The sequence below is a fragment of the Pelophylax lessonae genome (assembly GCF_965119305.1).
Source record: "Pelophylax lessonae genome assembly, chromosome: 9".
Taxonomy (NCBI): domain Eukaryota; kingdom Metazoa; phylum Chordata; class Amphibia; order Anura; family Ranidae; genus Pelophylax; species Pelophylax lessonae.
The window spans coordinates 180321382-180335960 of record NC_138776.1 but is presented as its reverse complement, the minus strand read 5'-3'; the positions used below and the strand labels follow the sequence as shown (position 1 = coordinate 180335960).

Below are 14579 nucleotides of genomic sequence, written 5' to 3'. Positions count from 1 at the left end.
TGTTGTTGCAGGCGTTTTTTTTGGGCATTTTTTGGGCGTCTTTGGAGGCAGGCATAACATCTGAACTTCTGTATAGGGATATATATACACACACACATATATGTATATATACACATACACACATATAGGTGTGATAGGAGCGGAGCCACATCCCTGCAAATAATTTCATTAGCGCAGGCATAGGGTTCCGCTACTTTCACACCTATATGTGTGTATGTGTATATATGCATATATGTGTGTGTATATATACCCCTACACAGAAGTTCAGATGTCATGCCTGCCTCCAAAGACGTCCACAAAAAAAGCCCAATAAACGCCTGCAACAAAAACGGCCAGGTGTGAAAATAGCAGAGCCATATCCCTGCTCTACTGCAATTCTAAGATCAACCATATTTTTTTTTTCTGGTTCTGGACATGCTACAGAGCTGAAACTTCACAGGTACACTTTTTAGACCCCCCCAGACACTAAATCCAAAGAAATCTAATTTTTTTTTTCAATAATTGGCTCTCTATCAAAAACGACAATTTTTAAGAACTTTTTTGTGTGATTAATAGTCCCTGGGGCATGACCCAGAACCCTAGGCACTTTTTAGGGGCATTTATTGGGTTTTAGGGCTTCAAAATTGTGTTTTTTGATTACAGAAGTTCGGGTCCCATTGATTTCAATGGGGTTCTGGAATCCGGACCCGAACTTTCGGGAAGTTCGGTGTTCTGGTCGAACCAAACTTTTCAAAAGTTCGATCATCCCTAGTAACCTCAGAATCCCAGAAATTATTCTGTAACTCACATTCTGCCCTTCCTGCAATCAGGTCCTCATTAGGCCCTCATTGCCCTGTGCTTCCTTGGGATCTCTACTTGGTTCTCTCTACCCTACAGAAGTTACACCTAGTTAGAACCTATCAGGGATACCCCCTTAGATGATCTCTCATGCAAAGTAGCCTGTTTGGTCACTATCATGTCTGCCGAAACCTGTCTCTGACCCGGCAGCTATTTCCTGTAAAGAGCATTTCCCCATTTTTCATCCTTTTTCCCTGCTCCAAAGAATCCAAAGGAAATCTCTCTTTTTCCTGGACATATTGAAACCATTAGCATATAATTCAAGTCTACTGCTCAAATCAGATGGATGGATTCCCTTTGTCCTGTTTTCTGAACCTCACAAAGGACACCCTGCTTTTAAATTCATCATTGTACAATGGATGCAAAATCTGATTGCAAGAACCTACTTTCTCAAAAATAAATCTCCTACTGTACTTTTACACGCCGATTCAACCAGATCAATGGATGTTTCACAGGTAATTTGGCACCAAGCCTCGGTTGCCCAGTTGTGTAGGACCACCACCTGACCTTCTGTTTATACTTTTTTCAAAGCTTTACCAGGTGGACATCCGCTCTTCTGCTGATGTAGCTTTTGGTCCCGAGGTTCTGGCAGCAGCCCTCTGAGGTTTTGGGTCTTTTGACCCTTGTTGTTGGGCCTATTGACAATGTTCTGTTTGCCTCGTTGTCACCCACCCTTTCAATTCGTTGCTTGAGGTTGCTCCATGGTGTGTGAATATTCTGCCTACTTTTAAGATAAGAGGAATTTTTACTTGCCTTTAAAATCCATACCTGAGAGTAGAGCAGTGAACACAGGCCACCCTCTTTCTATTCCAAAGTTTACTCTGAATTGCTTGCTACCAAACTGTAGGGGAGGCACCCAGGAGGGCTTGTCTTCTAAATCTTTGGCAGGGTCAATCACCTGAAGGTACATGCCTATAACTCATGTTGTATGATTATTCTGCCTGTGTCCTCTACTGCTCCAAGATATGGAATTTACTACTCCAAGATATAGAGTTTACAGGTAAGTCAAAAGTCCTTTTTTTGCTTAATTTCCTTTAGATTTTTGTTTTTAACTTCTTATGACATGGTTGGTGGAGTAGATTTAAAAGCTTATGTTTAAAATGTAAAGAATTTTCACTCGTGTGGTTGATAGTGTTTTATGAAAAAAGGATATGTAAATTATTCTCGTGTTGTTGTTGGATGTGTTTGTAATATTCTGTCACCCATTTCAGATTGAATCAGCAGATGCCTGTCTGATCCTAGCCAACAAGTACTGTGCTGACCCTGATGCCGAAGATGCCTCAAACATAATGAGGTACATTTACATGTAATTTGAATCTAATAGCCAAAAAAGTAATATTGATATGTAGAAAACAAGGTATAAAAAAAAGTTACTGCCCAAAAATGTAACCAAAAGCGCCTAATGCATCATGTATAGGACAGCATGACTTGGTAATTGCATTCTTGTTTAACGGTCAGGTAATGAGGTTGACTTTTTTTCTTTTTAATTTACATTCTATTTACGGAAAGCACTTCTATTTACATATATTGTGAGGTTTTTTTTTTTTTTGCAACACACTTTACCCATGAAGAGAAGCATGCAGAACTGTTAGATCAGTGTCAGGGATACCAAGAGAAGGCATCCGGCAGCAGAGATGGTTAAGTCTGTGTAGCTGCACATAGAAAACTGTAATCAGACTGTGTATAATAAAGCAAGTTTAATAGTGAAACAAAACACATAAAAACACTAGAAAACAGAATACGCTGCAAACGGGAAGCTATAAGTGAACCATAACCAAGTGACCAAAATACCATCTAGCAAACTAAGATACAAAAAACCGAACAAACTAACTATAATACAATATATACCAAATAGCGAACATGGACCAATAGGGTAAAACAAGAGTTGCAAGGAACCATTAGGAAGGGGGCCAGAACTGTAATCAGGAACAAGGGGAGCAGGTAAAAGGCAGAAGGGCACAGGATATAGGTACAGGGCAGGATTAGGATCAATCAGCAAGTGGTATCAGGCTTGAAGGCAAAACACTGAAGCAAGAGGGAATTGTAAAGGAGGGACAAAATACCCTCCCAACAGCCAGCATCAGGTGAAGATTAATTACTAGAATCTGGGAGACACCCGCTGGTTGACACAGGAACTACAACCTTCTGGTTCTGGGACCACCGTTTTACCAGCAGGTGATTTAGTTACTGACACACAGACTTTTAAGTGAATTGCTTTCAGCTTCAGTGCACCACCAGCATTGGCAATATGACATTTTTATGGTAGGGTGGTGACCACGGGTTTCAACTTAAAGGTTAGGAGGTGAAACAGATTCATTTTTAAATAATGCACACCCTAAGGATCCTAATATTATTTTGCATGTATTTTTTTTGGAATGATATATTTACACACACACACACACATATATATATATATATACAGACAGTGCCTTGAAAAAGTATTTGTACCCCTGGAAAATTTTGCACATTGAATGTTACAACCAAAAATGTAAATGTATTTTATTGGGATTTTATTTGTGATAGACCAACACAAAGCGGCACATAATTGTGAAGTGGAAGGAAAATGAGAAATGGTTTTTAAAATTTGTTACAAATAATTAAGTATGGCATGCATTTGTATTCAGACCCCTTTACTCTGATACCCCTAACTAAAATCTACTGGAACCAATTGCCTCCAGAAGTCACCTAATAAGTAAATAGAGTCCACCTGTGTTTAATTTCATCTCAGTATAAATACAGCTGTTCTGTGAAGCCCTCAGAGGTTTGTTAGAGAACCTTAGTGAACAAACAGCATCATGAAGGCATGGTAACACACACGACAAGTGAGGGATAAAGTTGCAGAGAAGTTTAAAGCAGGGTTAGGTTAAAAAAAATATCCCAAGCTTTGAAAATCTCATGGAGCACTGTTCAATCAACTGTCCGCAAATGGAAAGAGTATGGCACAACTGAAAATCTACCAAGACATGGCCGGGTAAGCAGCCAAGAGGCCCATTGTAACTCTGGAGGAGCTAAAATTACATATGTAGTGCAGCGCAATAAAAAATCAATGAAGGGATAGTCCATAGATGAAACCAGGGAGTCCCAAAAAGTCCATCAAGTGCAGGAAATGGAAGCTGACAAGCCCCTCTTCCATCAGTGAGATATGCACCACGCTCACCTGAAATAACTGAAAAAGCTCTTTCCCTTACAGGGGATATCTAGATGGCACACTCCAAACAGCCAGGACACATGCAGGGAAACCTCCTTAATGGATCCGGACTTTATCCTCGCTCATTGATCGTTCATCATATGACACATGAATAAATAACACATCGAAGTGCTTTCCGTTTAAAACATTTATTTGTTATCAATCCCCCGCTGACGAAGTCCCATTGGACATAATGCATATGGGAGGTGGAGCCGTTCGTCACCCACTGCTATCCTCTCTGACTGTATGATTGCCGGAAGCTGCGGTCTCTGCAGCGGCACTGTATCCAAGCCGAGGAGGAGGTGTTTTCAGGCCATTTGATCTAAGATCTATGTGAGTGTCATTTCTATTGATGACTAATAAATGTTTTAAATGGAGAGCACTTGGATGTGTTTTTTATATAAATTTTTCATATGATGTATGATCGATGAGCGGAGATAAAGTCCGGATCCATTAAGGAGGTTCCCCTGCATGTGTCCTGGCTGTTTGAAGTGTGCCATCTAGATATCCCCTGTAAGGGAAAGCACTTTTTCAGTGATTACTGGTGAGCTCTGTGCATATCTGACTGGTGGAGGGGCTTGTCAGCTTCCATTTCCTGCACTTGATGGACTTTTTGGGACTCCCTGGTTTCATCTATGGACTATCCCTTCATTGATTTTTTTATTGCGCTGCACTACATATGTAATTTTATCTTAAATGGGATAAGAGTGATTTATCTTCACTGTTCAGCTTGCATGTTTTAGGATTTTCTGTTTGCGCTAATTGTAATTGTTTTATAACTCTGGAAGAGCTGCAGAGATCCACAGCTCAGATGGGAGAATCTGTCCACAGGACTATTAGTCATGCACTCCACAAATCTGGCCTTTATGGAGAAGTGGCAAGAAGAAAGCTATTGAAAATAAAGACATAAGAAGTCCTGTTTGCAATTTGTAAGAAGCCATGTGGGGGACTCAGCAAACATGTGGAAGAAGGTGCTCTGGTCATTTGAGACCAAAATTTAACTTTTTGACCTTCAAGCAAAACACAATGTGTGGCAAAAATCTAACATTGCACATCACCTTGAACACAGCATCCCTACCGTGAAACATGGTGGTGGCAGTGGTAGTGGTGGCATGGTGGTGGCAGTGGTGGCATGGTGGTGGCAGTATCATGTGGGGATGCTTTTCTTCAGCAGGGACAGGGAAGCTGGTCAGAGTTGATGGGAAGATGGATGGAGCTAAATACAGGGCAATCTTAGAAGAAAACCTGTTGGATTCTGCAAAAGACTTGAGACTGGGTCAGAGGTTTACCTTCCAGCAGGGCAACGACCCTTAACATCCAGCCAGAGCTACAATGTAATGGCTTAAATCAAATCCTGTTCATGTGTTAGAATGGCCCAATCAATTCTCAGACCTAAATCCAATTAAGAATCTGTGGCAATATTACTGTTCACACACCCTCTCCATCCAATCTGTCAGAGCTTGTGCTATTTTTGCTAACAACAGTGGGCAGAAAGTTCACACTTTAGATGTGCAAAGCTGGTAGAGACCTACCCAAAAATACTTGCAGCTGAAATTGCAGCGAAAGATGGTTCTACAAAATATTGACTCTGGGGCTGAATGCAAATGCAGGCCACACTTTTTAGATATTTATTTGTTAACGTTTTTGAAAACCATGTATCCTTTTTCTTCCACTTCACAATTATGAGTCACTTTGTGTTGGTCTGTCACATAAAATCCTTATAAAATACATTTACGTTTTTGGTTGAAACATGACAAAATGTATAAAACTTCAAGAGTTAAGAATACATTTTCAAGGTACTGTAGTGTGTGTATATATACATATATACACACTGGCTGGCACATATGTTTTTCACCTACACATGCTGAGGGGCTCCAGGGTTTGTGTCTGTTATGTCTTCTCAATTCCTAACAAGTTTTGGTCTGAAGGTTGGATAAAACCTCTACTTCTAGGCCTATATTTTACCTGTTAGCCAGACCTCACTAATGAGCCAGCTGTCCACAGAGGTTTTTATATCTGAGCTGACTTGTGTTAGAGGCAGGCTCCTCACTGTGTTTGCTCTGAGAGCTGGCTGCTGGGTGAAAAGGCTGACTGCTGAGAAACCACTAAATGTACTTGTGCTGCCTGTTTGTTTTGAGGGAATCCATTAAGAGTAGGGTTGAGCGGACACCTAGATGTCCGTGTTCGACGGGTTCGGCCGAACTTTAAAAAAAAGTCCGGGTCCGTATCCCGGACTTTTACCGAACTTTTCCCGGACACCGAACCCCATTGAAGTCAATGGGGACCCGAACTTTAAGGCACTAAAATGGCTCTAAAACACCAAAGGAAAGGGCTAGAGTGCTGCAAATGGCAGCAAAACGTAATTAAGAGCATGGCAAGTGCTCTGCAAACAAATGTGGATAGGGAAATAACTTAAAACAACAAAAAAAAACAGAAAAATAAAACAATGTTCTTCTTCATCTCTGAAGGATGAGGCCCATATGGAGTAGGAGGGAGGTTGAGGTGGTGGTGGATGTGGCGGTGACATAGGCATGCGCACAGGGTGTGCCGGGTGTGCCTGGGCACACCCTAATCACCTAGGGCACATAGCATTGCCAGTGAGGAGATGGGAAAGATCTCCCTCGGACCTGCTCTGCTCTATTTCTCTTTGCCTACAGGTACATGGCCCCGATACATTACTTTCCCTGCTGGCAAACAAATGCTTGTGTATTTCAACTTTGGGGTGCACACCTTAATGCAATAGGCTGCGCACACCTATGGGCGGTGTAGGTGGAAGCGGCGGTGGAGGAGGACCAGGGCCGGATTAAGAGCATCATGGGCTTGGTGCTGAGGATTTTGAAGGGCCTTAAGGGCCGTGCCTTGCCATGCACCCAGAGGAGGAAGGGTGCAGCCATGCATGCCTAATTCAACATGGGATGCTGTCTCTGAAGCCCATAAACACATCCATGCATCGGCAACTGTCCCTCCTTGTCCGGCCTTCGCGCTGTGTGGGGAGGTTCTGAGGGTGCTGCCTGGGGAAGCGAGCATAGAAGCCAGACTTCTGTGTTTACAAGTGACAGAAGAGCGGTAACAGTGAATATGGCCAACCCGGGGCCTATGTAAAAGGTAGGGGCCTGGAGCTGCAGCTCCAATAGCCCCTACGTTAATCTGGCCCTGAGGAGGAGGACAAGGTAGCCAACACTGCTTCTTTTCACAAATTTTAAATGAGGGTACACCCCAAAAGAGTGAGAAAGAGCAAAAATGGAACAATGGGTGGGTAAGGTCGGTATCCATTGCTATTCTGCATAAGGTACGGAAAAGTCCCGTGGGATCCATGCCTGGTTCATTTTAATGAACGTGAGCTTGTCCACATTGTCTCTGGACAGGCGGCTGCGCTTGTCTGTTATAACGCCCCCAGCCGTGCTAAATACCCGTTCAGATAATACACTGGCTGCAGGGCACGCCAGCACCTCCAAGGCGTAAAGGGTAAGCTCAGGCCATGTGCCCAATTTGGAGACCCAGAAGTTGAAGGGGGCAGACCCCTCATTCACTACATGTAGGCGTGTGCACACATACTGCTCCACCATGTTGGTAAAATGCTGCCTCCTGCTAAGACGTTCCATCTGAGCTGCTGGTGCTGCTGTTTGTTGTGGCGTGCTGACAAAGCTTTTCCACATTTCGGCCATGCTAACCCTGCCTTCTGAGGTGCTGGCGGTGCCCTGGTTGCGTTGGCGACCTCCTCCTCCTCCTCCTCTGCCTTGTGCTTCCACTGCGGCCCCGCTGTCAGATGGGAATGCCAGCAGCATGGCGTCTACCAGCGTGCGCTTGTACTCGCGCATCTTGCGATCGCGCTCCAGTGAGTGAATTAAGGACGGTACGTTGTCCTTGTAACGGGGATCCAGCAGCGTGGCCACCCAGTAATCAGCACAAGTTAGAATGTGGGCAACTCGGCGGTCGTTGTGGAGACACTGCAGCATGTAATCGCTCATGTGTGCCAGGCTGCCCAGAGGCAACGAAAGGCTGTCCTCTGTGGGAGGTGTATCGTCCGTGTCCTCTGTATCCCCCCAGCCACGCACCAGTGATGGCCATGAGCTGGCCTGGGTGCCACCCTGCTGTGAACATGGTTCCATCTCCTCCTCCAGCTCCTCCTCATCCTCCTCATCCTCCAGAACTGTGCCCCTGCTGGACAATTGTGTCCCTGGCGTTTGTGTGTGCAGGAACCCACCCTCGGAGCCCCTTGCGAATGACTGCCCTGAAAGCCTTGGAAATGTTACCTCTTCATCCTCCTCCTCCTCCTCATCCTGTGCCACATCCTCTTCCATCATCGCCCGAATTGTTTTTTCAAGGAGGCATAGAAGTGGGATAGTTAAGCTGAGAACGGCGTCATTGCCACTGGCCATGTTGGTGGAGTACTCAAAACAGCGCAACAAGGCACACAGGTCTCACATGGAGGCCCAGTTATTGGTGGTGAAGTGGTGCTGTTCCGCAGAGCGACTCACGCGTGCGTGCTGCAGCTGAAACTCCACTATGGCCTGCTGCTGCTCGCACAGTCTTTCCAGCATGTGCAAGGTGGAGTTCCACCTTGTGGGCACGTCACATATGAGGCGGTGACCGGGAAGGCCGAAGTTACGCTGCAGCGCTGCCAGGCGAGCAGCAGCAGGGTGAGAACGCCGAAAGTGCGCACAAACGGCCCGCACTTTCTGCAGCAGCTCTGACATATCGGGGTAGTATTTAAGTTACCTCTGCACCACCAAATTCAGCACATGCGCCAGGCAAGGGATGTGCGTCAAACCGGCTAGGCCCAGAGCTGCTATGAGATTTCGCCCAGGCCGGGCTTGAGGCTCGCTGGCAGCAACCACTCATTTGTCTGCTGTTCCATGCTCCTCCACAACTCCTGCGCGGTGTGTGGTTTGTCCCCCAAACAGGCAAGTTGTAAAAACTGCCTGCTTTCGTTTACCCCTGGCCGTGCTGAAGTTGGTGGTGAAGGTGTTACGCTGTCCGGATGAGGAGGCGGTAGAGGATGAGGAAGCGGAGTAGGAGGAGTTAGGAACAGGAGGCAAACTGAAGCGCCCTGCAATCCTCGGTGGTGGAAGGACATGCGCCAAATTGCTATCCGCCTCAGGCCCATCCGCCACTGCATTTACCCAGTGTGCCGTTAGGGAGATATAACGCCCCTGACCGTGCTTACTGGTCCACGTATCGGTAGTTAGGTGGACCTTGGCACAGATGGCGTTGCGCAGTGCACACCTGATTTTTTCCCCCACTTGGTTGTGCAGGGAAGGGATGGCTTGCCTGGAAAAGTAGTGGCGGCTGGGCACGACGTACTGTGGGACAGCCACCAACATAAGGTTTTTAAAACTGTGCGTCTCCACCAGACGGAATGACAGCATTTCAAAGGCCAATAATTTTGAAATGCTGGCATTCAGGGCCAGGGATCGCGGGTGGGTAGGGGGATACTTCCTCTTCCTCTCAAGTGTTTGGGAGATGGAAAGCTGAACGCTTCCACGGGACATTGTGGAGATGGTTGTTGGTAACCCAGGTGGTGGTGTTGCTGACAGATCGTCTGTTTGCGGGGTGGCAGGTGCCGGTATCACTACAGATGTGGCTGGAGCGGCCGAGACTGCAGCAGAAGAGGAAGCAGGATGAGCCAGAGACGTTTCTTGGTTTTGAAGGTGTGTACTCCACTGCAGCTCGTGCTTTGCACTTAGATGCCTGATCATGCAGGTTGTGCTCAGGTTGAGAAGGTTTATGCCTCGCTTCAAGCTCTGATTGCACAGGGTGCAAACCACTAGTGTCCTGTCATCAGCACATTTTCTAAAGAACTTCCACGCTAGAGAACTCCTTTGAGCTGACTTTGGTGCGCTCGTTCCCTTGCTGCGTTGGGCAGTAGCGGGCATAGTGTCTAGGGCACGGCCGCTCCGCTTCTGCACCCTGCTCCCTCTTCTGCTGTGCTGGTGGCTCTGTGCGACCACCGCCTCTTCCTCCAAACTACTCAGGTCACCTGCATGACGTTCATTCCATGTGGGGTCGAGGACCTCATCGTCGTCCACATCATCTTTCACCCAGTCTTCACCCCTGCCCTCCTTGTCGGTCTCCACAATGCTGAACGCCGCAGCAGTTGGCACCTGCGTTTCGTCATCATCGGAGACGTGCTGCGATGATCCTTGCATGTACTCATCTTGAGAAATAAGTGGTTGGGCATCGCTGCACTCAATCTCTTCCACTTCTGGGGCAGGGCTAGGTGGATGGCCCTGGGAAACCCTGCTGACAGAGTCATCAACAAGAAGAAGAGACTGCTGTATGGCTTGGGGCTCAGACTGCTTGCCTGATTTGCAAGGGGGTGAGGTGAAAGACGGTTGTACATCGGCTGCAGGTGCCAACTGTGACCTTTCTGCAGTAGACTGGGTGGGAGACAATGTGAAGGAACTGGAGGCACTGTCAGCAGCAAACCAATCTACTATCGCCTCCACTTGTTCTGGCCTCATCACTTCTAGGGGCGTATGATGCCCTACCAAATACTGATGCAGGTTCTGTCGCCTACTCACACTTGAGGAAGGTGTTTCACTTGTGCGTGTAGCTGGCACAGATCGACCACGTCCTCTCCTTGCAACAGGAGCTCTACCAGCAGCACCACGACCCAGGCCACGGCCCTTATTTGACGGTCTCCTCATATTTCTGTAATTTAAGATCTTGCCCTAGAAAGGTTTTTATTGAATAGCGGAATAGGAAATATGATCCAAAAAAGTGTATGTATCTCGCACGTACAAAACCACACTAGGCCCCAATTACTATTGTTTCTACCCCTAAAAGGATGGATGAGGAGTAGGAGGAGGAGTATGGAACAGGCAGCACCCTCAAATCTTCAGAAGTATGAGATGAACCCCAAAAACTTGGAAAGGTGGATCTCACACGTACCGACACAGACTATCACGCAATTTAATTGATCCCCAAAGGTTTTAATTGAATAGCGGAATAGAAAATATGATCAAAAAGAAAGTGTATGTATCTCACACGTACACCACCACACTAGGCCCCAATTACTATTGTTTGTACCCCTAAAAGGATGGTTGAGCAGTAGGAGGAGGAGTATGGAACAGGCAGCACCCTCAAATCTTCAGAAGTATGAGATGAACCCCAAAAACTTGGAAAGGTGGATCTCACACGTACCGACACAGACTATCACGCAATTTAATTGATCCCCAAAGGATTTAATTGAATAGCGGAATAGAAAATATGATCAAAAAGAAAGTGTATGTATCTCACACGTACACCACCACACTAGGCCCCAATTACTATTGTTTGTACCCCTAAAAGGATGGTTGAGCAGTAGGAGGAGGAGTATGGAACAGGCAGCACCCTCAAATCTTCAAAAGTATGAGATGAACCCCAAAAACTTGGAAAGGTGGATCTCACACGTACCGACACAGACTATCACGCAATTTAATTGATCCCCAAAGGTTTTAATTGAATAGCGGAATAGAAAATATGATCAAAAAGAAAGTGTATGTATCTCACACGTACACCACCACACTAGGCCCCAATTACTATTGTTTGTACCCCTAAAAGGATGGTTGAGCAGTAGGAGGAGGAGTATGGAACAGGCAGCACCCTCAAATCTTCAGAAGTATGAGATGAACCCCAAAAACTTGGAAAGGTGGATCTCACACGTACCGACACAGACTATCACGCAATTTAATTGATCCCCAAAGGATTTAATTGAATAGCAGAATAGAAAATATGATCAAAAAGAAGGTGTATGTATCTCACACGTACACCACCACACTAGGCCCCAATTACTATTGTTTGTACCCCTAAAAGGATGGTTGAGCAGTAGGAGGAGGAGTATGGAACAGGCAGCACCCTCAAATGTTCAGAAGTATGAGATTGTGTTCACTGTACCCCACAAAGATTGTGTTCACTGCACCCCACAAAGATTGTGTTCACTGCACCTCAAAAAGGATTTTGTTCACTGCACCCCACAAAGATTGTGTCCACTGCACCCTAAAAGGATTTTGTTCACTGCACCCCAAAAAGATTGTGTTCACTGTACCCCCCAAAGATTGTGTTCACTGCACCCCACAAAGATTCTGTTCCCTGTACCCCACAAAGATTGTGTTCACTGCACCCCACAAAGGATTTTGTTCACTGCACCCCAAAAAGATTGTGTTCACTGCACCCCAAAAAGGATTTTGTTCACTGCACCCCAAAAAGGATGTTGTTCACTGCACCCCAAAAAGGATTTTGTTCACTCCACCCCAAAAAGATTGTGTTCACTGCACCCCACAAAGATTGTGTTCACTGCACCCCAAAAAGGATTTTGTTCACTGCACCCCAAAAAGATTGTGTTCACTGCACCCCACAAAGATTGTGTTCACTGCACCCCACAAAGGATTTTGTTCACTGCACCCCAAAAAGATTGTGTTCACTGCACCCCACAAAGATTGTGTTCACTGCACCCCACAAAGGATTTTGTTCACTGCACCCCAAAAAGATTGTGTTCACTGCACCCCACAAAGATTGTGTTCACTGCACCCCACAAAGGATTTTGTTCACTGCACCCCAAAAAGATTGTGTTCACTGTACCCCCCAAAGATTGTGTTCACTGCACCCCACAAAGATTCTGTTCACTGTACCCCACAAAGATTGTGTTCACTGCACCCCAAAAAGGATGTTGTTCACTGCACCCCAAAAAGGATTTTGTTCACTGCACCCCAAAAAGGATGTTGTTCACTGCACCCCAAAAAGGATTTTGTTCACTGCACCCCAAAAAGATTGTGTTCACTGCACCCCACAAAGATTGTGTTCACTGCACCCCACAAAGGATTTTGTTCACTGCACCCCAAAAAGATTGTGTTCACTGCACCCCAAAAAGGATTTTGTTCACTGCACCCCAAAAAGGATGTTGTTCACTGCACCCCAAAAAGATTGTGTTCACTGCACCCCACAAAGATTGTGTTCACTGCACCCCACAAAGGATTTTGTTCACTGCACCCCAAAAAGATTGTGTTCACTGCACCCCAAAAAGGATGTTGTTCACTGCACCCCAAAAAGGATTTTGTTCACTGCACCCCAAAAAGGACGTTCACTGCACCCCAAAAAGATTGTGTTCACTGCAGCCCAAAAAGATTGTGTTCACTGCAGCTCACACACAGAAAAATGGATGTGGATCACTGACACCTGCCTATCTCCTATCCCACACCACACCGCAATATCGATTGTAGTTTGTAGAACACAGTTTCCCTAAAATTCAGCAGCAGCAGCCTCTCCCTAACAGGATTGAGAAGAGATCGTAGATCAGGATTGAGTGCAGAGTCACCCCACCCCCCACACAGCAATATCGATTGTACTTTGTAGAAGACACTGACCCTATAATTCAGCAGACTCTATCCCTAAAATGCCTACAACTCGCCCTGCCTAAACACTCCGACCTGTCCCTCAATTCTATCCGGACACAAATGTTTTTTTCCTGCCTGTCTTTCCCTAATCAGCAGCCAGCACGTTGATGTGTGCTCTGTCCCTGATCTAAGCAGCAGAATGAAGACGCTGCGGCTGCCTGGAACTTATAAAGACTTGGTCACATGCTTCAGACGGCCAATCACAGCTACTGAGACATTTGCAGGCATGGCTGGGATGGCTTAAGGCACACCAGTTAAACGATTGTTGATTGGCTGTTGAAAGCCCGCCATGAAAAGAGTGCCAAAGCATGCAAATAAAACGACCGAACACGGATTTTTACCCGAACATACAGTAAAGTGTCCGTGTTCGGATACAAAAAATCCAATTATTCGGTACGAACACGAATAATACAGTCCGTGTTCGCTCAACACTAATTAAGAGGTATCCTTTTACTCAGGAACTGAAATTGGATTAGTTATTTGCGCTGACAAGGAGAGTTTTTTTTTTTTTTTTTTTTTGCTATGTGGTTGCTGTACAAAACCCTTTTGCATTGAACTGTTTTTTAATACTTTTCTAAATAAAGATGCAGGACCAACCTGCTTGGACTGTTCCCGAGTCTTTCTATCTCAAGCATGGTTTACCAATGCTATTACTAGCTGAGCCTGTTTTTCATTAAACTTTGTGCTTGGATGCAAGCAGTGCTTTGCAGTGACAGACACCTATTATTGAACAAAAAGGATGAGTTTTATTGGCAAAGGCTAACCAGCAAGAGACTAAAATGTTAACCATCCAGCAGCTGCAGCAGTTGACTGAAGCTCAAGAGCTCCTCTTAAACAGACATAAAGCAAGTGAATCTGGGTCTACAGCAGCAGATTCAGGCCTGGTCAGTAGCCGCTGGCACAGAGGCCAATGTCTACACCTTGAAGGCTGGTTCACCGTGCATCACTGAATATGTTAATGGAGAGTGTAGAAGCCTACCTCTGCATCTTTCAGAAGAGATACTTATTGGGAGAAGTTGCCTAAGACCAGTAGGTAAAAGTGATGTCCAATGTAACTAAAAAAAAAAAAAGACCTAGTAGGCTGTTTTTTATGTTTGAGAAATCTTTTTTTTTTTTTTTTTTTTTATCTTAAATCCTGTAATTTGTAAATAACTAGAATCCCTTCCCAGAAAGGTCAGATT

General features: G+C 45.4%; 1 protein-coding gene across 17 annotated transcripts in view; it reads left to right on the top strand.

The window, feature by feature from the left end:
• The window catches only part of KCNMA1 (potassium calcium-activated channel subfamily M alpha 1), a gene marked incomplete at its 3' end in the record, with an annotated part of 993244 nt that overhangs the window by 686878 nt on the left and 291787 nt on the right, over positions 1-14579 (top strand). For all 17 annotated transcript variants that reach the window (XM_082268091.1, XM_082268088.1, XM_082268089.1 and 14 more), the window contains exon 12: positions 2049-2131. In XM_082268091.1, the coding sequence (XP_082124217.1) occupies positions 2049-2131 (83 nt within the window). The remainder of the gene's footprint in view (positions 1-2048; positions 2132-14579) is intronic.